The 22,500-nt window shown below is 43.7% G+C and overlaps 1 protein-coding gene across 3 annotated transcripts in view; it reads right to left on the reverse strand.

The window, feature by feature from the left end:
- Positions 1-22,500, reverse strand: part of LOC147032051 (atlastin-2-like) — a 203,920-nt gene that overhangs the window by 126,031 nt on the left and 55,389 nt on the right. For all 3 annotated transcript variants that reach the window (XM_085869339.1, XM_085869338.1, XM_085869336.1), the window contains exons 3-4: positions 9,672-9,803; positions 7,664-7,768 (exon numbers count right to left, since the gene is read on the reverse strand). In XM_085869339.1, the coding sequence (XP_085725465.1) occupies positions 7,664-7,768; positions 9,672-9,803 (237 nt within the window). The remainder of the gene's footprint in view (positions 1-7,663; positions 7,769-9,671; positions 9,804-22,500) is intronic.

The following is a 22,500-nucleotide window of genomic DNA, read 5'->3' on the forward strand; positions in this document are numbered from 1 at the left end:
TTTCGAATTGATAAGTCACATGGTTTGGCCGCCATCTTGGATTTAAGAAAAATATTAAATAATGTTTTCTCTGGAACCGCTTAACCAAACGAATCGAAAATTTGTAATTATCATCGAGAGGGCAGTATGCACGCATGATAAAAATTATGACGTCACACGTCACATGGTTTGGCGGCCATCTTGGATAGAAAAATGCACCTTTACCGATTAACACAAAACTTCACAAACGTGTTCCAATACCCAGTTGGAAGCAGAATATAAATTTCTGATGTCATAGGTCACATGGTTCGTCAGCCATCTTGGATTGAAAAACAATATCTTCAAACGTCTTTTTCTCTGAAACGACTGAACAGATCCAGGCGAAACTCGACCACTATGACCGCCTCTCCATGACGAATAAAAAGTTCCCACCCCCTTTTGAGGTACGATGCAACGTTTGGCAGCCATATTGGATTGAAGGAAAAATATTAATTAATGTTTACTCTGGTACTACTGCATCAATAAATGTGAAACATCACCTTTATGGTGCAACAGTCATGCGGAATGAGGGTTTGAAATTTCAACGGGATCGGGCCCAGGGTTTGGCAGCCATGTTGGTTTTAAGAAAAATATTAAATAATGTTTTCTCTGGAACTGCTTAACCTAGCGAAGCGAAAATTTGCACTTATCGTCTACGATTGTGTTTGCACATGTGGTGAAAATAATGACATCACAAGTCACATGGTTTGGCCGCCATCTTGGATTGAAGGATAAATATTAATTAATGTTTACTCTGGAACCACTGCTTCTATATATACGAAACTTCAAATTTCTAATTTAGCCGACATGAGAAACAAAAGTTTAAAATTTCAACCTGATCGGTCACACGGTTTGGCAGCCAGAATTATTTAATTATTTGAATCTGTTCGCCAGTAATAAGGAAATTGAACGCTTTTTGCTGCCCGGTTCGCAGCTCTTCAGTCCCACACCATATCGAAGCAGGCCTCTGTTTGCATCACTCTTCAATAATGTTTTTTCTGGAACCACTTTCCCCATGAATGCGAAACTTTGCGACTGTCATCTGCAGAAAGTCCCATGTTGTATCAAAGGCGGACGGACTGGGTACCCGGTCATCACTGCCAGCAGTTATAAAGTGGCAGTTCTAGTTATATTTAATTTTTTGATAACCCGGTATACTATTGTATTCATGCAGCATTGACACATCCATACTGAGGTTGTCGTCGCATTCTAACCAAATTGATCTCAGCTAGATTTAATATGTTCCGATGTTTTTGGCCTAAAATTATTTGAATGCAGGAGAGCCGCAACAAACTGGCACATTCACAATGCAGATATTCAATGATTAGACAATTGGCACCAATTCAGGTGCACTTATACAAGGTGTTGTCAAGAATTGGCATTCGAAAATCAATATACCAGAGATAAAATTACTACAGGGGTGAGGTTGGCACCAGAATCAGTGCACTTTGAAATAAGATACAGTAGGCTATGACCTGCGATCATCACGTTAAACGATCAACAGCAAATATAACCAGCCTGAAGATACCACAAGGTCCACATTTAAAGCAGTCAATTACACAGAGGTAAGGTTATGCACAAAGCACTAGATATGGGATATGCAAAGCACCAAACACAACATTTAACTTAAACATCAGAAGTACAAAGCAGCTGACCACGGCGGGTGCTGACCACAACCACAACCACACACGCATCACCAGCAGTCACACACACAATCTGAACTCCTCGTGTAGTTTTTATACCGCTGTACTCGCTGTCAGAAGAGCTGCAGGCGACGTGTCTCGGTGTGGAATCTTCTGAGGACCTTCTCCTTCCATCCGTTCAGGCATTTACATGTGAGGTCTCTCTCGAAGGCCAGCCGTACCAGTTGTGCCTTGCGTGCATGGCGCATGGACCGTCGAGGGTCAGTGAAGACATTCCTCAATGTTGAGAATGAGTTTTCACACATGGCAGTGGACGCACCAAATGTTAGTCCAAGTCTCATAGCAGTCACTACACTTGGCATGGCTTCCAGCGTTTTGTGGTATGTTGAGAGGAGTTTTTGTTTGTCCATCTCTCGTTTGGCTGCTTTTCTGTCTGAGCGAATAAACTGCTTTGCCAACCACACACTCTGTTTCACTGATGGTTGACTTTGTTAATGTCAAGATGTGCTGGAGCAAGTGGGGATTAAAAAACGTGACATTTTCAGGATTCAAGGCAGCGAGTGAACGGGCGAGTTGTGTGTTGCGCTCACTGAACCGCTGAGCGATCTCGCCAAGCACAGTGTCAATTGCGCTGTAAATAACCCTCTGCAGTTCCGTCTTGTCATTGTCGTTGTTTTGTCCTGTAGTCTCCAAAACTACAAACTGTTCCAAGTTCTTATGCATTGTGCGTCTCCGTTTTGGTGGTGCAGGTGTAGAAGTGCGAGCATCGTTGGCCTTGTTCCACAGATCAGTGAACTCATCCGCAGAGCGGAGTTTCTTCACGCACTCTGTAGCACTCGCCACCAGTTCCAACCCCGTTAGCAAGTCCATGTCCTCTGCCTGCAAGAGTCTGTTAGGGCCATCTAACAACATCAGCAGTTTTTGTACAAAGACAGCAATGAACATGAAGGCAGGCCCAGAGACTTCCCGCAAAAGCCCAATAGCCTCCATCCTCATCTCTGCACCGTAGGTGTGCTCTGCATCAATCTCCGACAGTAAGGATGAGATATCCTTAAAATATCCTATGATCACAGACACTGTGGCTAAATGTCCCGTCCACCTTTGATCAAGAAGTCGTTTTAACCGCTCACCTTTATACTGTGCAGCAACAGTGGGCTTTCTGAAGAATTTGTACAGGCAACAACAAACCTCGAGGAAATCAGTGACAGCTTTCTCTGCTGCCAGTGCGTGGATAACTACCAGATGGATTTGGTGATTTAAGTAGAACACATCGGGGATTTCTCTTTCCAATATCTCTTGCAACAACTTTTGCACCCCACCATGCTTCCCAGCCATTACCGAAGCCCCGTCGTACACCTGACTTAATATTTTTGATGTATCAAGTCCTGTTTTTGTCAGCTCTGCAATTATTAGGTCTGTCAATGTTTTTGCATCTCCAGCGTCGGCTGTAGCTATTGTGAGTCGACGCTCTGTTGCTTCATTTGATGCCGATACAAAGCGAATGATGATTGATATGTTCTCACATTCAGTGGGGTCCCTCGTCCCATCCACCTTGATGGTAAACCACGATGTGCCTACTTCTTCCACGATGGCATCCGTCACAACATTACTCAATGTGCAGATCAGTTCATTCTGCATTTCCGGACTGGTATAGCTTGCGTTTCGTGGGATATGTTTGATTATTTCGGCTAGCTCGGTGTCTTTTTTGAGTGTGTAGTTTAAAAGCGAGAGGAAGAGCCCACTGTGCCCGTCTGACATATCTTCAAAAATATCAAGGCTCCCTCTAAAAGGTATCTGATTTCCAGCGAGAAATCCCACAACATCTCTAAGAGCAGACACATAGTACCGGTTTCTATTTAGCTGGTCAGCATTGAGGAGTGTGGAAATCTTACCACAATCGATGCGCCTCTCATTCTCCTTCCACCTCAAAACACAAGTTAAATGTTCCTTTGAAGTTGTGTGTTTGTGAAACCCCCTGCCTTTCTCAACGGCATGTTTCCAATTCCGGTAGCCTTGCACTGTGAAATTAGAGTCCACTGGGCCACGTGCAGTGTTAAACTTCCTTCATGGATAGCAGAATGCTGCATCTGTCTGCACACTGTATTCCAGCCATTCATTAGTCTGGTACCACGAGGACACAAACGAGTGACTCTTGTTCTGCAACAGATGGCCAGGGTACCGCTGTAGAACAACTTGATTTGGTCTCTCACTTCCAAGATTACCGGGAAGCGGCTTGACAGTCACACCCGACCCCAAGGCCGCCGCCGAGCGTGGAAACTCGGCTGTCTGCACTGGGGCTACAGCCACAGGGCTGACGTTACTGGCTTGGCCACGTTGGCCAGCTTCTGTCGGTATTTCATCGACATGATAGTCTTTTCCTCCTCCTCCTCCTCCTCCTCCTCCTCCTCCTCCTCCTCCTCCTCCTCCTCCAACTCCTCCCACAACATGTCTTTCATCATCTTCTTCATTTTCGTTGGTTGCATTTTTTCCTTTTCTGAGCCATTTTCGTATATCCATCATCCACGTCTTTTTCTCCTGCTGCAAGCTCGTGCTCTGTGATTCGTCCCTCGCGACTCGCGAGATTTGACGGTTGACGGTTTTATTTATTAAATGATCCATCCATCAAAAACAGGTTTTATCTGCATAATTTCAAATGTAAGCACGATTGCAAACACACATATTTTTAATTTTTATTATAAAATTACTTTTGTAAGATGGAGGGTTGACGGGTTGTGAAGGTCACGTGGTGCACGTGCACTTCATCTTCAATAATGTAAATTTATGTCTTTTCCTTTATCATATCATATTATGACTATATTACATTTATAACTAACTTACAACCAATCAGGTAACCTGCTCAATAGGGTCTCCATATCGAATACGCTTATTGCCTATTCCTAAAAACTAAATGATCCACGATATATATATATATATATATATATATATATATATATATATATATATATATATATATATATATATATATATATATATATATATATATATATATATATATATATATATATATATATATATATATATAACCACCCACAACATCGACATTCGACACGAGGTCTTGGCTGCTGACGTTGGTGCTTGCGTTATTATCTTTTATCTTGTGGTCTTGGACTGTATTGTCTTGCCAATTGCTTTTGGAGATGCGCTGGGAAGCGCACACTTATCTTTTGACTGTTATTCAAAGAAGGATATTATAAAAGAATAGTTTATCCAAGAAGGCCTTATTATTCACCACACTGAACATGTGGAATTAGGGTTTTAGTTCACACAGGTGAACTCTTAAACAGGAAGTTCACAGTGGGCGCTCGTCCTTAAACATTAAGTTGTTCACAGGGTGCAACGGGGCATAAATGGGTGGCGTACAAGTGGGGGGGCACCAGAGGTGCCATGGGGGGGGCATTGCACCCAAATGCCCCCCCCCTAGCGACGGGCCTGCTTTGACCAAGAGGTGCAGCATCATGATGGAGTCTCCACTATGCTTGCGAATGATGTATTCATGATGTTATTTACATTGTTAGTCTTGTTGTGCTATTTCAATGTTGAAGTCGAGTGTCCTTGTAGTGTATGTGTTTGTTTTCTTGTCCATTCAACTCTTGAGAGTAGTACTGTGGCCATCCACTGAGGATGCAATATGTGAACCAAATTGACAGCACACCTAGATCATTTGTTGAAATCTGGACTTTCAGGTGCATGAGCGTGGCTGGAGAAAGACCTGCAAACAATCTTCTGGAGACACCGCTTAGTGGAATGTTAGTGTGGCTCAAGGTGTAAAAAGGAAAAGAAAAAAAAAATACTGAAAGTTTGATCCACCTGTGCCTCTGGGCTGAGGTTACTTTATCAACAGTGTGCACCGCCACCAAGTACACTCCCACCTGACTATCCCTGAGTGTTGTGCCCATGGTGGACGTTACCTCTTCGTGTACCCTTTGTCGAGAGGTTGGTGCCGACACGGTGCAATCTATTGACCAATTAAACTTCAGCTTTCAGTGACCTGGTCACAGCACCAATATGGCAGACTTTTGGTCAGAAGAGAAAGAGGCCCAGCTCATAGATTTGAGGCGAGATCACGACTGCATGTATGGCTATGGCAGTAAATCATATTCAAAGCGGAACGCCAAAAAAAATACAAAGTTATTGGCGACTCACTCTTGCAGCTGAAATGGCACGCCCAAATGTCACGTTTCACCTCACTGTCCATGTACTGACAGGCTCCACTAGCTCAGTAAAGCGTGCCGGAAGCATCCTCTGGGAGTTAGCATAAAATCTCTCATCTTTTGCAGCAAGTTCCATGAGGAAGTTGTTGAACGCTCTCCGGGCCAGCCTTCTCTCCTCCCAGAGCTTTACTTGCAGTGCTTCTTTCTCCTCACACACTGTCAGCAACATACCCGCACTCGTGCCAAAGTAGCAGTGCTCAGTGATTTCACCATTCTCACTTGCTCCCTGCATTTTTTCTTCATTGCCTGTGTTTTTGTTTTTTTTACCGAAAATAGTGTCACCGCGGTGTGCAGCAGTCTCCGACAAAAAAGAGATTGCACGCGATTTGTCGCCGACAGTCTTGTTGAGTCACATCAGCGAACATGGGCAAGTGTACGGCAGGCTTTAAACTTATGTTTACGGTTATGCATCGAAATTAGAAGAAACGTGCTGCTGTGAAACGTTTAAATCGAGACGATTCCCGAATTGCAAATATTCATTCATTCAATTGATGCTTACAGAGGCCTTTCTGTGTAGACAGTGTGTGCAAATTAGCTTTATAATTAGCGCACCACACCGACGTGGAGGTCGTGGAGAGATTCACTTACCTTGGCAGTGATATTCATGTCTCTGCTGGCTGCGAGTCAGAGGTCAATAGACGTCTGGGTCGCGCCTGGGGAGTCATGGATTCACTGGATCATGGGGTGTGGCGCTGCCGGTACCTGTGCGGGAGGACGAAAGTCCGAGTCTTCAGGTCCTTGGTACTTCCAGTCTTGCTCTATGGGTGCGAGACTTGGACTCTGACCAAGGATCTGAGACGGAGACTTAATTCCTTTGGTACCAGTCTCTTCGGAGAATCCTTGGCTATCGCTGGTCGGATTTTGTGTCCAACGAGCGGTTGCTGAGAGAGACTCGGATGAGATTTGTTACCTGCATAGTCCGTGAGCGTCAGTTGCGGCTGTATGGACATGTGGCTCGTTTTCCTGACTCTGATCCTGCTCACCAGATTCTCTCAGCGAGGGAGTCTCATGAGTGGAGGAGGCCAGTGGGTCGATCACGTGCCTCATGGTTGCAACAGGTTGACCATCATCTCAAGGAGATGGGGATGGGCCTGGCATCTGCCTGGGGGATGGCCAGACGGAGGCCCCTGGAGTACCGGTGGAAAGTGGACGCAGCGACGTGGTTCTGGCACATGCTCCCATACCTGACCTGACCACACCGACACTTAGCCTCCATGTTGTGAGCTTTGTGCTGTATAAATGTTGGTTGCATGTGCATGCTCTGCCAACAGTCTTTTCCTGGGTGCTAATTTCACTTCTTGTAGTTTTGTGCAATCGGAATGTGAATGCCTCATAGCCGTGCATTTAATTGTACCCATTTTGCTTTAAACATCATAAACTTTTTGAATACATGTTCATTGCTTGTGCGTATCAATTTCATTTGAAGAACAATAAACTCAGGATTACTACCTTTTGGACAAATGGCTCAACCATTGTTCTTTTGTCTCAGGCATATCTTGCACACAAGAGCTGATCACCTTCATCTTATCCTTTTTAAGCACAGTCAAATTATTCTCGCAAATGAAGTCATTAAACAGACCTCGATGCTTGGCAGTCCTTAAGACTCGTCCTCGCGAGAGTGAAAGAAGGGGCCCCTGGAGTTCACGACCTGGAGCCCTTGGGGTCACCTCTTTTCATGACAATAGTATAACAATGACCTTGCATAAAATGACAAGACACGAGAAGCCAGTGAATCTGAAAGGATTTCTGAGTTGAACAAATTTCACTGACCTGCATAGAGCTCGTCATGGTGCTCAAAGCAAAAACGGTGGCACAGTCTCGAATGGTTGATTGGCTGTCAAAAGCTCCTTGGGTATCCATCAGCAATATTGCCACCTTCATACATTGAGACAACATAAATAGGAATGGCAGCAAATTAATGTGGGATTGAAAACAAAAATGCTCGACTGCAAACATTGCAGAATACATCATTCTAAAAGCCTTTGATTAATTATTTATTGTCATGCAATGCAGTTTCAAAAGTTCAATAAGTGAAGCCAAGAGCAAAGAAACAACAAATGGTAGGGATGTTTTTGACTGCTGGGGTGAGGGAAAATGTTTCTTAATTGGAAAAAAAAAAAAGAGAGCACTACACACTACCAGGAAGTATATGATCAGGATCATAAAGGCCAACATGATAGTCGAAAGGTGTGCACACTCACCACTGAGTGAACTGTCATCGCGGCGTTTCGCAGGAAAGACGAGTCATCATCATGTGTGCCGTCCCTCGGATGGATGTTAAATCGGGTGACCCGTCTTACAGCATTAGCAATTTAGTTGGTGGGTGTTAAAGGTCAGACGGTGTCCTTCACAAAAAGTGGGCGAACTATTGCGCGCACCCTGGCAAAATCCCAATTTCCGCTCTAACCTCCAATTAACAAGGCGGCACTGCATCGATGGCACAGCTGCGTCCCTGGCAAATGTTGCTACATGCAGTCGTGTGCTGCATATGAAAGAATAATTGGACCAAGAAGGATTGAAACATATGGATCAACTTATCAGATTTGCTGCTGGAGGCTCACCATTTGAGGATCCCAATGACGCAGCTGAATACCAACAGAATGCTAATGAGGCTAACTGGTAAACCTGGTGTTCAACCAATGCAGAGAATTTGGCCAGAATATAGTCCAATGTCTCCATTCTTTGTGAACTACGCCATGAGATCTTCTACATGTAAAATGAAGATCAGACAAACGGCACAGCGAGCCCAACGTTTCCTTCGATGGAGCTCCACGATGTGGCCCAACCCCTGCTGAAACTGCCATCCATTTGGCAGGTCCAAAAAGATTATCGTGTTCACCTATCTTTTTGGACCTGCCACATGGATGGCAGTTTCAGCAGGGGTTGGGCCACATCGTGGAGCTCCATCGAAGAAAACGTTGGGCTCGCTGTGCCCAACGGATGAAGCCATGCTCCGGATCACAATCTCAAACCAAAGCTCCTTCTATCCATTTAATTTGCATACCTGCCTGCAAGGGGGCATACCTCTTCAGTATCGTCTTTTAAACAAACGCTCGGCCGTAGACAGCTTGAACAAGCGACAACGTTTTTGTTGTTGCCGTTTTGTCATTGAGCAGCTATTTCACTTTAATATAAATCAAAATCAAAATGTACATGAACAGAGAGAGTAAAGTCTGTCTACCTCTCTTTAAAAAAAAAAAACAAATTACATTGGAATGGCCTCCAAGAAAAGCACTCCTTCAAAAACATGACTGTTCGCACCACCAAAAGCCATGCAGTTACTAAAAGCAGCTCCCAGTGCCATCATTTTATGAAACACGGGTTCCTGCTTGCAAACTCAGCAGCAAGCGGAGAAGAAAAGCCTCGTCAGTTGAAAATGCTTTCTACATTACACTACATGACATGACACATGTAGCTCAGACAATACGGAGTCACTCACGATATTACTTTGTGATTTATTACACCAAAAAAACATGATGGATAAATTGGACCACAGAGGCAAGGCAGTGTGCAAAGAACCACCATTTATACTAACTCTGTCTTTCCGTGGAACCGCTTCACATTTTTCACGAGGCAAAGTCTGCAGTAAACGGATTACCGCGATCACGGGAAAGGAAAGTGCGGCGGTGGGAATAGGGTCAGAAAACCAGGGAGAACGTCCAAAATATGCGACTTAGAGCAAGGGACATTATGATTAAGAAGTTTCCTCAGGACTGAAAGTGTGTGTTGCTGTCATTGGTTGGTCATGGGTGTGCGCCGTGTGACTGGGCTGGTTCACCTGAGTTCCATCGGCTCGATGTGACAGGAAAATTTCACTCCAGATCTCGATACCAGTCGTCTCCCGCTCGCTTCCTCCCCTCCATTTAAAACCCGTCAGGGGCTCATTCTCACTCCCGAGCCAGAACTTATTCTGAAAAGAAACAATTGACAATGCACGGATCAAAATTATATTGACAGGAATTAAAGTGTGTTTTTTTGGTTTTTTTTACAAAGTGCAAAGGAAAAGATAGGGGAGGGGGTCATTTTCAATTGATTTGGTTTCAAGATTGCATTCACAAGTTCAAAAGTTAAATCCCATTCAATTTAATCGTTCAAAAAAATCCTTACTATACAGTGAGTTCAAACGAAGCAATCTCAAAAATCCATAAAGGGGCACCAAAACAAGTGGTGATAACAGTGGTCACACATTGTACGAGAGCCATTTCAAACGTCTTATGTACGACTTTATTGACCAAGACAAAATCTAGAAATATAAATGCGAGCAGGGATGAAAGAAGTTTACCCTTCACTAGTCCACACCACACTCTGAAGATGAAAACAAACTCACGAGCAGTAAAAGGCAGCACCATGATGATGGCGCACGCAGCATACACCTGCCCGACCTCAATCACATCCACTGTCCTGTACCAATTTCCTTGCAATTAATCTTTCATCTTCAGAGTCAGGAACTAATTGCAAGGCAACAGGTCAGGAGAATACCCTCCCAACCCCGCCTCTACAGTGAGGACTTATGTCGCATTGGCATTGAAGCACTGTGTTGTCATGAAGGGGAAAAGGGACGGAAAGAGGTGAGGGGAATGGGGATCATGCCATCCAGAAGCAATTCAGGTTGCTAATGATGCAATGGATGCAACATTTTTTAAAAATTAACTTTGCCGAAAGAGCCCAGTTCACAGTCTCGTCAAGCACAAGCCAAAGTTGAGAGAACAACATAATATCACCCAGGCTTCACCATCAGTGCTACCTGGCTGTGATGGGCTTTGATGACTGTGTTGACAATTCAGTACTCTGACTCTTCAACTATGGATCAAATGAGTGGACCCGTTCATCCAGAACATGTCACCATCAACTTACCAATGCCAAGGATAAGTCCTGTGCATGAAGAAGCATGTCGCCAGCCAATCATCAGTGAGCACATTGGGAGCTAGCTCACTTTGCACAAAACTTCCACTTTCTCTGTTATTTGATCCGCATGGAGAACATGCTTGCTGGAGAAATAAATGCATGACTGGTATGCAATCATGGTACAGATAATTCTTTGGAACCAATGAAGAATGGTGTCAATGAACTGAACGCGTCTCTCGTGAGTCATTATTGCTCAACCTCCACGCACAGTACCTTCGATATCCTTGGACCAGCCTGGGTGACGTTCACCGACCTCTCTATAGTTTCACACGAAACAGAATGGTCCCCGAGAGCCTCCATCTTAGCTGATGAACATCTCGGGGCGATTTCCTCAGAACATGAAATGATATAATTACAAAATCTCATTTGTACGGTGCCTTGGCCTCATGCTCAGCTGAAACTGCACATCGTGCCACACGAGGAGGGTTAAAGACGTGAAAAACCTACGGGCAGTTCAGCATGGCAAGGTAATGCACTAAACTTTTGAAATGGCTCCAGTATATCTGCACTCAACCCACAAGGGGACTGCACACACTCTCATGAAGACTGCTTTTTATAGAGTCTTCATGAGAGTCTGTGCTTAAAGAAAAGAAAAGAAAAGAGAAAGCAAAATGAGTTCAACAACATTGATTCATTCAAAACATTTGATTGGGTAAACTTACCATGGATGATACGAAAATAAGTGAGCTGAAGTACAGGCTGTCCACAAATTCTAGTTCTCATTTTAAAACTTCATCACAACCAAACCAAAAGAGATGCAATTATGTGGGGGTTTTTTTTTTTTGCATTTTGTCACATAATTCATAAAATTTATTGTGCTCTTCAGTACACCTCGTCGTGTGCACCTTTAGTGGCACATTAGCACATGCAAACGTCAATCCACTTTAACCCACCGGGTTGACCAACATATCCCTCATCACACCGCTGAAGTGATTGGTTATCCTTGCACAAAGTGCTTCAATGTCAGCAACAGAGGCTTGGAAAACGATCCCCGACGTACCCTTGCAATAATAAGTCGAAGGGCATCACATCGGGAGAACGGTGGAGGTTAAGGGACCGCCCCACAACTTCCAATCCATCTATCGGGGAAATTCTCGGTTCTCGAGGTTTGCCCACATGCGTTCACAATCCGAATAACAAACCGAGCTGGCATTTTTGTTGGAAAAAAACCAAAAATCATTCAACTTGTCACTGATATTACATGCAAGCTTATGCAGCATCGGCTAGCTGGACTTGCCTGGAGTTAAACTTAAAAGTGAAGTCCACCATTTTATTGCAGATATCACCTTGAGCATCACATTTCTTGACATGTTTTTTGTCTCTCCTCTCGACTCTACTGACATCACAGAAGCGTTTCTAACACTCGTAATACAGCAAGTTTCCACTTAATGACTTCGATTCGTTCCTGGAAAGTGTGATGTGAAGCAGACGAGATATTCCCATAGACGTCATGTTATAATGGGGGGGGGGGATGCGTTCCCAGTGCACATTTTAGGTCACCCGAACATAACTTTAATCTCACTTAACTACATATTAGAAACAAATATTAAACAAATCGATAAATAACACAAATGAAAAATTAAATGAACAGTTACAGGGAGGGGGTACTTAACAAAATGTATGGCTGAGATTGCTTGGTGGGACGGGAGAGGTGCGGGTGTGGAGTGTTGGGGTTACAGGGAGGGAGAGGCAGGCCTGCCTGCCTCTTCATCTGAAGATGTCTCTTTGGAGGTGCAGAGCATTGTCGGTGGAGAGTCGATACTTGATGTCGGAGTCGATGTCCTCTCACTGTGGTCGGAGGCAAGCCAAGCGTGCGGTCAACGTCCACCGCATGGTCGCTTCACCCAATGCTCTTAATCACGTCATTCCATCAGTTGGAATGTGAAAATGGACGGGACCTCGTGGCGGGAGTACTTGCAAGATGCTTTCCAGTCATGGTGAAAGGTTTCTCGAATGCTTTTTGTAAGTTGGGCATGAGGGGTTTTGTAAGTGAGGGGAAAACACGTGCGACTGAGACCGATCCAAGTTACCGCTGACCATAACTGTCAATGTTGCATGAAGGTGGGACATGATTCAGCTGATCGTGGGCACGGCGTCAGTTGTATGTAGCATGGCTTCCGCCAAACAAGCTGAAACCAGGTATGTATTCAAAACGACGTAAAGTCGGTTTTGGCAAGACTCATAGTGAATTATGTTCCTCAATATGTTGGTGACGTTCTACAACTTTGCTCTCTTTGCAGTCGTACTTCTTCCAATCAGACACAGAAATGACGAATGAAAGCCAGGATTAGTTTGTAAACAAAATTAAATTACTACTCTTTGTTGAAGAAACAATGTGAATAACGAAAAGTTTTGACAAAAACCCGAGTCATCTTACCCGCATCAATAGACGAAGGCACCGCCATATTGCTTTCATCAATGGTCATGCCCGATGGAATGCCACTTGTGATTGGTCAATTGTGATAATTAACTGGCATTGTTGCCAAATAGCATTATTGCCGTTATGCAATGTTCTGTAATGTTTTTGCTGAGTTGCCAAATTCATCACACGAGTTAACTAACATTTGAATGTTCTTCGCTGCGATTCCATCCATTATTTTTTTTTTAATTAATGAGCAATATTTTGCCATGGGGATAATGAAATTTGGAATAGGGTTAGGGTACTGTGACAGATGAAGAGGGTAGGTCCTGATGTATTGTGGTCTACGATGGCAAATCCTGCCATATGGACTTGTATGACCGATGTTCTCACCAACTTCTCCTGTTCCTCCATGCTCCAATTGGTTCATCTGATCACTTGCTTGTGAGACATAAAATCTCTCTGGCAATTGTAAGAGATGGCTCAGTGCTGAAGGGTCTGACAGCTAATTCAAGCTCTGTAACTTGCATCTCTGCCTCCCCTGATAATGATGCCAACTTCAAAATCTTCCACAAAAGCTGACTCCACCTTATGCACAGATTTTTTCCATCTTGTCTACAGTTTTCAAACATATCCTCCCACCCATGTTACACTGAATCCTGGAGTGAGGCAGTTGCCTTCAAATAACTTGTCTTCTCTTCCTGGAAGGCCCTTGATGTCAGAGATGAGATCAGGGTTGTCTCTCTTGACACATCTCGAGCATCCGGTACAGTCTGGTACCCCGCCTTGATCTCCAAGCTCTCTTCCAATGGCATCAAAGGCCACCTTCACACGTGGCTTCCTGACTTTCTCCAATCTCGTAATCAGCGTGTGGCTCTTCGTAGGATCCTCTCATCTCTTCTCCCTGTCAATGCTGAAGTTCCCCAAGGGAGTGCCTTCAGCTAGTCATGTTCTTCAAATTCATCAAGTATCTTTCCAATTATCTTGCAGAATCCTGCTCATATACACACTGATGACCCCACCCTCTATTATTACATCCCTCATCCTTTAGAAAGTTAAGCAGCAGCCTCTTCCCTCTCTACAAACCTTGATAGAATCAGGAGCTTGTCCAACACTTGGAATATGTCTTTCAACCCTGACAAAGCGCACCCTCACTCTATTTCTCCGAATAAACCATCTGGCAAACTATCCTATGTACTTCCTTATCAAATAACCGATTGAAGTTCAGTCACTCAAACCTTTTTGCCTCAGCCATTTTGTACACCGCTCCTTCCCAATCCCATATCCAAGGGATACATGATGTCATCGCCGGGCGCCGAAGGGATGGAGTATCCAGTTTTTACTCCGTTTGTTTTCTTTCTTTCCTTCTTGTTTGTCTGGGTGATATCTCAGCCATCCTTTGAGCTTGGAAGCTGATATTTGTAAACGACAGTGAATAAGTGATTTGGCTATAAAGAGCATTTTGATTTATTGATAATCAATTAATGGATGAACAATTTTCTTTCTTGTATGTCCAGGCAATATCTCAGTCATCCCTGAAGCTGGGAAGCTGAAATTTGGGGACAAAAGTAAAGATGTGCTTTGGCAAAAACGGTATTTTTTTTTAATGAATTGATGAATTACTTAATTATTATTGATTAGTTACTTATTTATTTTGTTTCTCATCTGGGCAATATCTCAGGCATCTTTCAAGTGAGGAAGATGATATTTGAACATGACACTGAATAAATGATTTGGCTATAAAGGGTATTTTTGATTTACTGATTAATCAATTATTTATTCATTTTTAGATCAATTATGAAATTTTCAAAAAACTACAGATTCAGATGAAACGGTGGTTGTTTGGGTATGTTATCAGCCATTTCATGAAGTAATAATTTTTTCCATTATTATTTATATATTTCAATTCTGCAATTAATCTGTAAAATCAATCAATTATTGTACACCGCTCCCTCCCAATTCCGTCTCCATGTGCTGCATGGCAGCATCGTTGGGCGCCGAAGGAGCCCCGGCAATGTCGCGTGCTGGAGGATTTGTTATTAATTTATTTGGCTTGGGGGTGGTGTACTTTGAATGTACCTCTTCTTGTCCATGATCCTTCTTGTAAAACCATAGCCTACATCTAAGTTGGCCTCCAGAGCATGCCTCCAACTGGGCATCCTCTGTCAGGCAAAGTCTCTTCTTGACAAATATGAACTTTTGTCAGCTTGCAAGGCTTTCAACTGCAGCTTGATTGAGTACTGCTCTCCCCTTTGGCCTGGCACCACTGCCTCATATATTACACTTCTAAATTTTTGAACTCATGTTCAACTTAATCACCACCCTGTCATCCTTTCCCTTCTATTTGATCTCATTCTTCCTCCAATTGTCCCTCTACTCTGCTGTTGGTGTGTCACTCCTCCCGCTTTCCACTATGTTATTCTTCTGTGTTCTAGCTTTTCCATGACCCTCAACATTTTATATGAAAAAAAATACCATCCTTCTAACCCCCATTCCAATATATTAGTTTTAAAGAACGATTTTCTCCTTGCCTCTACTTTAATCTCTCACACACAATCACACATACACTTTTTGCAGACAGCTCTCAAAGTAATGAAAAACAACAATCATTTAAAATAAAGTAAAAACTCAGCATGGTTTTCATTCCAGTTTCAATTGTGAGATGTAAATTAATACAATTTGCTGTCATCACCAGGCAGATTAACAGAAGCTAATTTGTGCCAATCTTGAGGGATTGTGAACAGATGGCCTGAGCCTGAGGGCTACATCAACACAAGCCAATAATGCAAAATTGCATTGGATTATAGAAGCCAAGGCTGCATAAACAACCTCAGAAAATACCTTTTAAAAAAAAACCTTCAAATCTCTATGTTGTTCTCTTTGCCATCAGACACCCACAAGGAGTTGCATTCCCGAGTCAAGCAACATTTTAACAAAAAAAATTAAAAACTTTGAACTTAAAAAGTAATCAAACAAAAAAAAAAACCTAGATGTACTGGGTTTTACTTTTAAAACTGTCATATGTGGCCAAAATCTTAAAAGCAAGACATTATATTGCATGGATGATCAAAATGCACAAAGTTGAACCCTAATGCAGAAATGAAAAACGTCCTGTATATCAACCACAAGCAATTAAAAACCATCAAACCAACAAAGCATAATAATACATGATCACAATCCAAAACTCGAGAGTTCAGAGAACATCTTACCCCACACAGTCTTGGGGAAAAAAATAGGACATGGGAAGGGTCTTTTAAACTCTTGCTTTGCATTTTGCACTAAACAGTGCTAGGTGCTGCCATATTTGCCTGAATGCTGAATCTCACAGTTACTCTGCCCTTGGGACGCGAGACGTCGTGAATAATTTGTCAAAGTACTGCTAAACGGAACGTTTTTGAAAGTGCCAATAAGGCGATTTGTGTTCTACTGTGTTCAAGTACCCACCTTTCCCAGTCATATCCAACTGCTACTGAATTCTGTCTCTTTTGCACCTGAGAAGGTGGAAAAGTTTCTGGCAAACGGAGACTCTGAGTCTGCAAATGGACCGGACGGCATCAGCTCAAGTGTGCTAAAAACCTGCTCTGCTGCTCTTGCACTTCCTCCCTCTGCCCTTTTCACCCTGTAATTTACCAGAGGTCATCTTCTATCTACTTGCACATCAGCCAACATCACAGCATTACATAAGAAAGGTGCAAAAAGAGATCACCTTAACAACAGACAAATTAGCTAACTAACATCAATTAATTGATTAATTATAAAAATTTTGTTGACTCCAAATATCAAATCTATTTTTTTCCACCCCTCTCCTGCTGTGGAGGCAGCACTTTGGCCTTTAAAGAAGATACGTACCATATTTGTTGAATCAGCATTGATGGAAAATACGTGGTGTGCTAAAAATTGTGAAAACAACAAAACAGAGTTGACAATAAACATAAATGTTTCCTTTGTCGGATAAGTGAAGTAAATAGAAAGTTGAAGGAATATCATTTGACACTTCCTTTTTGAGATTGTATTGTTGCGGAAATGGGCCCTTCGTGGGTTATTACCTTCGCATTCTGCGAAAGGTTATGTTTTGGTCGGCGTGTATTTATTTATTTATTTATTTATTTATTTGTAATCTTGTGATTCGTATAACTCAAAAAGTATTAAACCGAATTGCATGAAATTTGGTGGGATGATTGGTTATTAGCCAGGAAGCATTCGATTAGATTTTTGGATCGTTCGGGTCAAAGGTCAAGGTCAAGGTCACGAAAAGGTCAAAATCGTCTTTTTACGATAACACGGTCAATTTTTATTCAATTTGCATGCAACTAACGCCAAAATGTTCAGAATTCAACGCCTCATCTTGTGATATGCAATATGACACAATGACGCCCATACTCTTGTTACCGGTTAGGGGTCAAAGGTCAGGGGGGTCACTACCTTGAAAAATATGCGGTTTTTGTCATAACGCGGTCAATTCTTGTCCGCTTTACATGAACCAATCACCAAAATGTTCAGAATTTAATGCCCAATCTTGTGACACAATGACGTCATAACACATGTCACCGGTTGGAGTAAAATATCGGGGGGGGGGGGTCACGCCCTTGAAAAATATGCGGTTTTCGGCATAACTCAGTCAATTCTTATTCGATTTGCATGAAACCAGCATCAAACGAGATTACCTTCTCTTGTTGAAACGTTGTATTCACCGAGCTTGCGAGTGAAGACTCGCCAAAACGACGTGAGTTGATTGTTGTTTAGTCCATAGCCCCCGAAAGTCGGGGGGGGTCATGACATTATAGATATGTGGTTTGTGTCATAAGACCATTCATATGAAACCAGTTCCCCACACTCATACCAAGAACAAAAAAAAGTAGTGGCGGCAAAGGTATGCGCTCTATGAGTGCCCGTTCTAGTTAAATATAGGATTAGCCCAGATCCCCCCTTAAATGCATGTTTAGCCAGGTTGTTTGGTAATCGGACGTTACATGCGTGTCGGGAGGCGTAGCAGGCTGTCCAGTGTTTGCAGTGGTGGGGTACTGAGAGGCACCGTTCTTCTTCTGCCTTCCCCCCTCTGAACCAGCACCCACCCAGCGCCTGAGAGTCAGTCAACGAGACGTGTCAGCAACCCATTGGCGGAGAGCGGCTGCAAACTCGAAGGATGAACCAATCACGTGTCCCCGGGGGAGTGTCCAGAAAAAGCGAGCCCCAAGAAGGCAAGGGAGAAACTGCTGGTGTGGAGACTGCGATCGGCTTCGAGAGAAAGGCCCGCCTCGAAAGGAACTGGCTGCTTTGTCGGTCTGGGTACGGCTGGTGTTGAGTCTGCGATCTGCTTTCGTGAGAAAGGCCCGCCCCGAAAGGCAAGAGGAACTGCATGAGGGGAGTCGGCGATCGACTTTATGAGGAGGTCATCAACAGGTTCATCCTGAGTCCAGTCACGGAGCTTCTGACTGTCCTGACTCAATGCATGGCTCGACACGGCTCTCCATCCCATCGATTCGCCTGCGGAGCCCAACACCCAGATTTGACCTAGTCTGGTGAACAGGCCAGGCCTGGATTTGTATACTGGACCTTGTGAGAAAGCAGCTGGAACCCACCATAGATCTGACTGTCTTGTGCCGTCGACCTTATGGGGGCTGGACGCGCCGAGGCTGCGTGCGCAAGCGGTGCCGATAAGAGAACGAGCGCCATCTTGCCACGCTGGTGCGCAAGCGGTGCCGAGAATAGGAGTACGAGCGCCATTTTGCCACGCGGCGTGCTCGAGCTTGGGCGCTCGAATCTGTTGACATCGGCTTCTCACGAGCCGCATTCGTGCCTTCGACACTTTTCCTCTCATCCATGAGGCACGACCAAGTACTCAGTGTCTTGTCTGCATGTTGTCGAAGGTTTATCTCGCTAGGGCCCCCTTCAAACCCGTATCCGTAGCTCCCTAGTTAAGAGCGGGTTATAGATGAATGATAACGTTGGTGAATGCTTTGCTTGTGTTGTGTTTCCCTGATGTGTCCCCAATAAATCTGGCTGATTCATATGAAAGTTGCCACCTTGAGTTTATTCGTGCCGTGCTGAGGAACAATCCGCTCGATTTGTATTTAAAACCAAATGGGCTACGGATTGGCAGACTTCGCTCAGTCTCTGACAAACCCACTCTGTAGCCGGGATCTATTTCCCCAACTGGTACGGCCCAGGTGTACTTTGGTATCGCGATCCGAGGCGCGTGACCCGAGACCTGTGCCGTACTAGCCGGCGTTATAACTCCGGAGACGGCAGTGCTGTTAAGCGACGCCGAATCCTCAACATTTGGCTGTCAAGAGTAGGGTGCGAATCCCTCCACCACCGAATCTATAACAGTATTTCATATTTAGCATTTTCAAAACCTTTCTAAAACCATTAAGCTTTGATGTTGTTATCACACTATTAATTTGTAATTGGTCACTGGCTTTAACACCGATACAAGTTTTTACAATGGACCTTAGGCATCAAAAAGCTACATGTGTCAAACAAACAGTTACAAATGGAGCACCACATCACCATTAGAGCACGTAAATTGCATCAGATGTGGAAATAAATGTGAAATGTTGCTCCCACCTCGCCGGCTCGATGATAGAGGACAACATTTGCATTTTTGCTGCCAACAACCCAACCCGTTTAGAATCCTGTGCGGGCACGGCAACTTGCTAGTCCCGTCACGTCACGAGGCTGTCACACCCATTTCCATTTAACCTTGGACGTTGTACTTGTTACCAGACATGAATAACAGTTATATATAGAAGTGTGATCACAAAAGGGGCAAAATTAATTAAAATCCCAATTATAATCAATTTTAAACACTAACAGATAAATTATGCGAAGAAATCAACACCTTTTTGTCTCCAATAACCAGAGGCTTGTATCCAATAAGCAGATGCCCTAATCGTGCAATGAGTCACCTGTGTTGTGCATAATCCAAGCTTGATACAAGTGCAAATGCACATCTCTGTGTTTAGATGTGCAATGATTGTATTGAATGGAATACAGTCAAAGAGAACATCTGATGGAAGGAAATAAATCTATACTAATAAAAAGCAGTGCGTCTCTCCTCCATAACTCCAAAACCCTGGCACCTAGTGGCCTGAAACTTTGCATGCACACCAAGAAAACTCCAAGGAAGTGCAAGAGTGAAAATTGGGTGTTTGGGTTAATTAAAACACCCCCTTTTAAAGATAATTGAGGGCATTATTTAATTTTATCCGATGTCAGGCGCTTCCTCAGCCACCTCGCTCTTTTGGGGTATAAAGGCGTATCCTAGGTAACTTCGCTGGGGGTCTGAAGACGCCATGTTTTTTGGGCTGCTCAACCATGCCTTGACTTGGAACAGGCCACAACGATTTCTTCACGCCAAAGTTTCTTCGTTTTTTTTCTTCCACTTTCCTCACTCATATTATCCAATGCCTGTTCATCATATCTACGAATCGCTGGGTACATTGCCATGCTTCTAAACGCCTGGAGACGGCAGCGTTTGTGGCTATATTTCATTTGCGCACATGCCATAACCTCGAGAATCTCTTAAACTAAGCAAAATTACAAAATTTAAGCTCCAGAATCAAACTTTTTCCAATGTGAACATTGCTCCGACTCCAATTTTTTTTTCATTTCTCCAATTCGGACATATTTGACATTTTGGGCATCTCCAGAGTCTGGGAGGTGCATGTTTAATATGACGGTTCGGTGATTGCTAATCGTGTGCCAAGCGAGCCGTTTCTTATCAACCGTTTAGTTGGAGTGCTGAAGCCACTTGACAAGCGCGCTACAATATTCACACTGTCAACACTGTACGTCGATAGACTTCAACAAAGTTCACCTGTCACTCACATTGTTCTTAGCCACGCGTTGTTCAGCGGTGCAACAGGCGGTGGCTGGCTCACTGAAAATGTGAAATATTAATTTCCACGTTTCCCCTTTTTGTACAATCTTCCATAATACGACCCATTACTTCAGCATAAAGACAAATAAAAATTAAACATTTCGTTTTTAAATTTTCTTCAACCGTTTTGTTTGGTGAAGCGGCTTGGCACGCGTTAAAGTTTCAGTGGCGATACGGCAGTTCTATACCAGAGGTAGGAAGGCAAAAATAAATGATTGGATCACAATGAGTTAAAAATGTTTTCAGACATGAAATAAGAAAAAAAAAAAATCAAACTATCACAGCAGGAAAGCTTAGAGGTACGCATACTTGCTCTATGTTGTCCGGATTTGAATCCTGACCCAGCTATGAACTGTCATCCCAGTGTTTCACATGTAGGGTGATTCAGAAATGTGTGTGCCGTCTCAGATGGATGATAAACTGGGCGTCACATCTGCTGGAATCCCTCACCCTTCTCCCAACCTCACCCCTTTCCCTTCCTCATCCCTCTGCCTTCTTCACAGCTCGACCTCTTCCCCCTCCCCCTGCCCTTTAATGGTGAGGGTGGTAGGCTTGGGATCCAAAGATCCTGAGTTCAAATCCCCCTCAGCTGTTGAATTAATACCAGGTGGGGTTGACTGCCTGTCATCCTTCCGAGGTCGGCAAAATGAGTGCCAGCATGCTGGTATCTTGTATCGGAGTGGTGACTCACCCAGGATTGTGTCCAATAGCCAAGGAGACTGCTTAGGCAGCACCAACGCTCTGCACAGAGTATGGCCCCAATGGATGGATGGATGGATGGACCCTTTATCACCAATTTAGACCCTGTTATTACCTTTTAGACCCCTTCACACGTCCCATTTAGACCCTTTTGAGATATATAGACCTTCTTCGACCCTTTAGATCCTTTGAACAATTTCAAACCATTTGGACACTTCTGACCCCTTTTGCTCTTCGACCCCTTCAGACATGTTGACCCATTTAAGGCACTTAGACCCTTTAAATACTTTTGACTGCTTTTTTACATTTAAGACCCTAAAGCCCATCTAGACCCCACGACACCCCTTATAAGATCGAAAAAGATTCCCCCGAAAATCGTTTTTGACCTTTTTCGTGCACCATTCGTATTGCATCACAAGTTGCAATGACAAATCAAAACCGATATCCCAAAGTGAAACCGATGTTGAAAAATGAAACTGAAACGACTGATCCAAGGATCATCGAATGGGAAAGCAGAATGAAATGCTGAGAAATACTGAATGGAAATTTCCGAAAGCAAAGCTATGGGGAGTATAGAGAGAGGTGGCAGGTTGGGTACTGAAGAAGCAATGTGGAGAGGGATAGGTGCCTGTTGGTGCTCGGTTGGCATGGAAAGACCTTTCATCAGGCAGTAGATCCAGAACGTGCCTACATTCATTTCCCAGCCAAGCTTTCATCATATCATCCTCACTCCCAAGCAGTACTTCAGAGATACAACAAGCA

The sequence above is a fragment of the Eptatretus burgeri genome, chromosome 2 (genome assembly GCF_056783735.1).
Source record: "Eptatretus burgeri isolate ZD-2024b chromosome 2, Ebu_testis_v1, whole genome shotgun sequence".
NCBI classification, from domain to species: domain Eukaryota; kingdom Metazoa; phylum Chordata; class Myxini; order Myxiniformes; family Myxinidae; genus Eptatretus; species Eptatretus burgeri.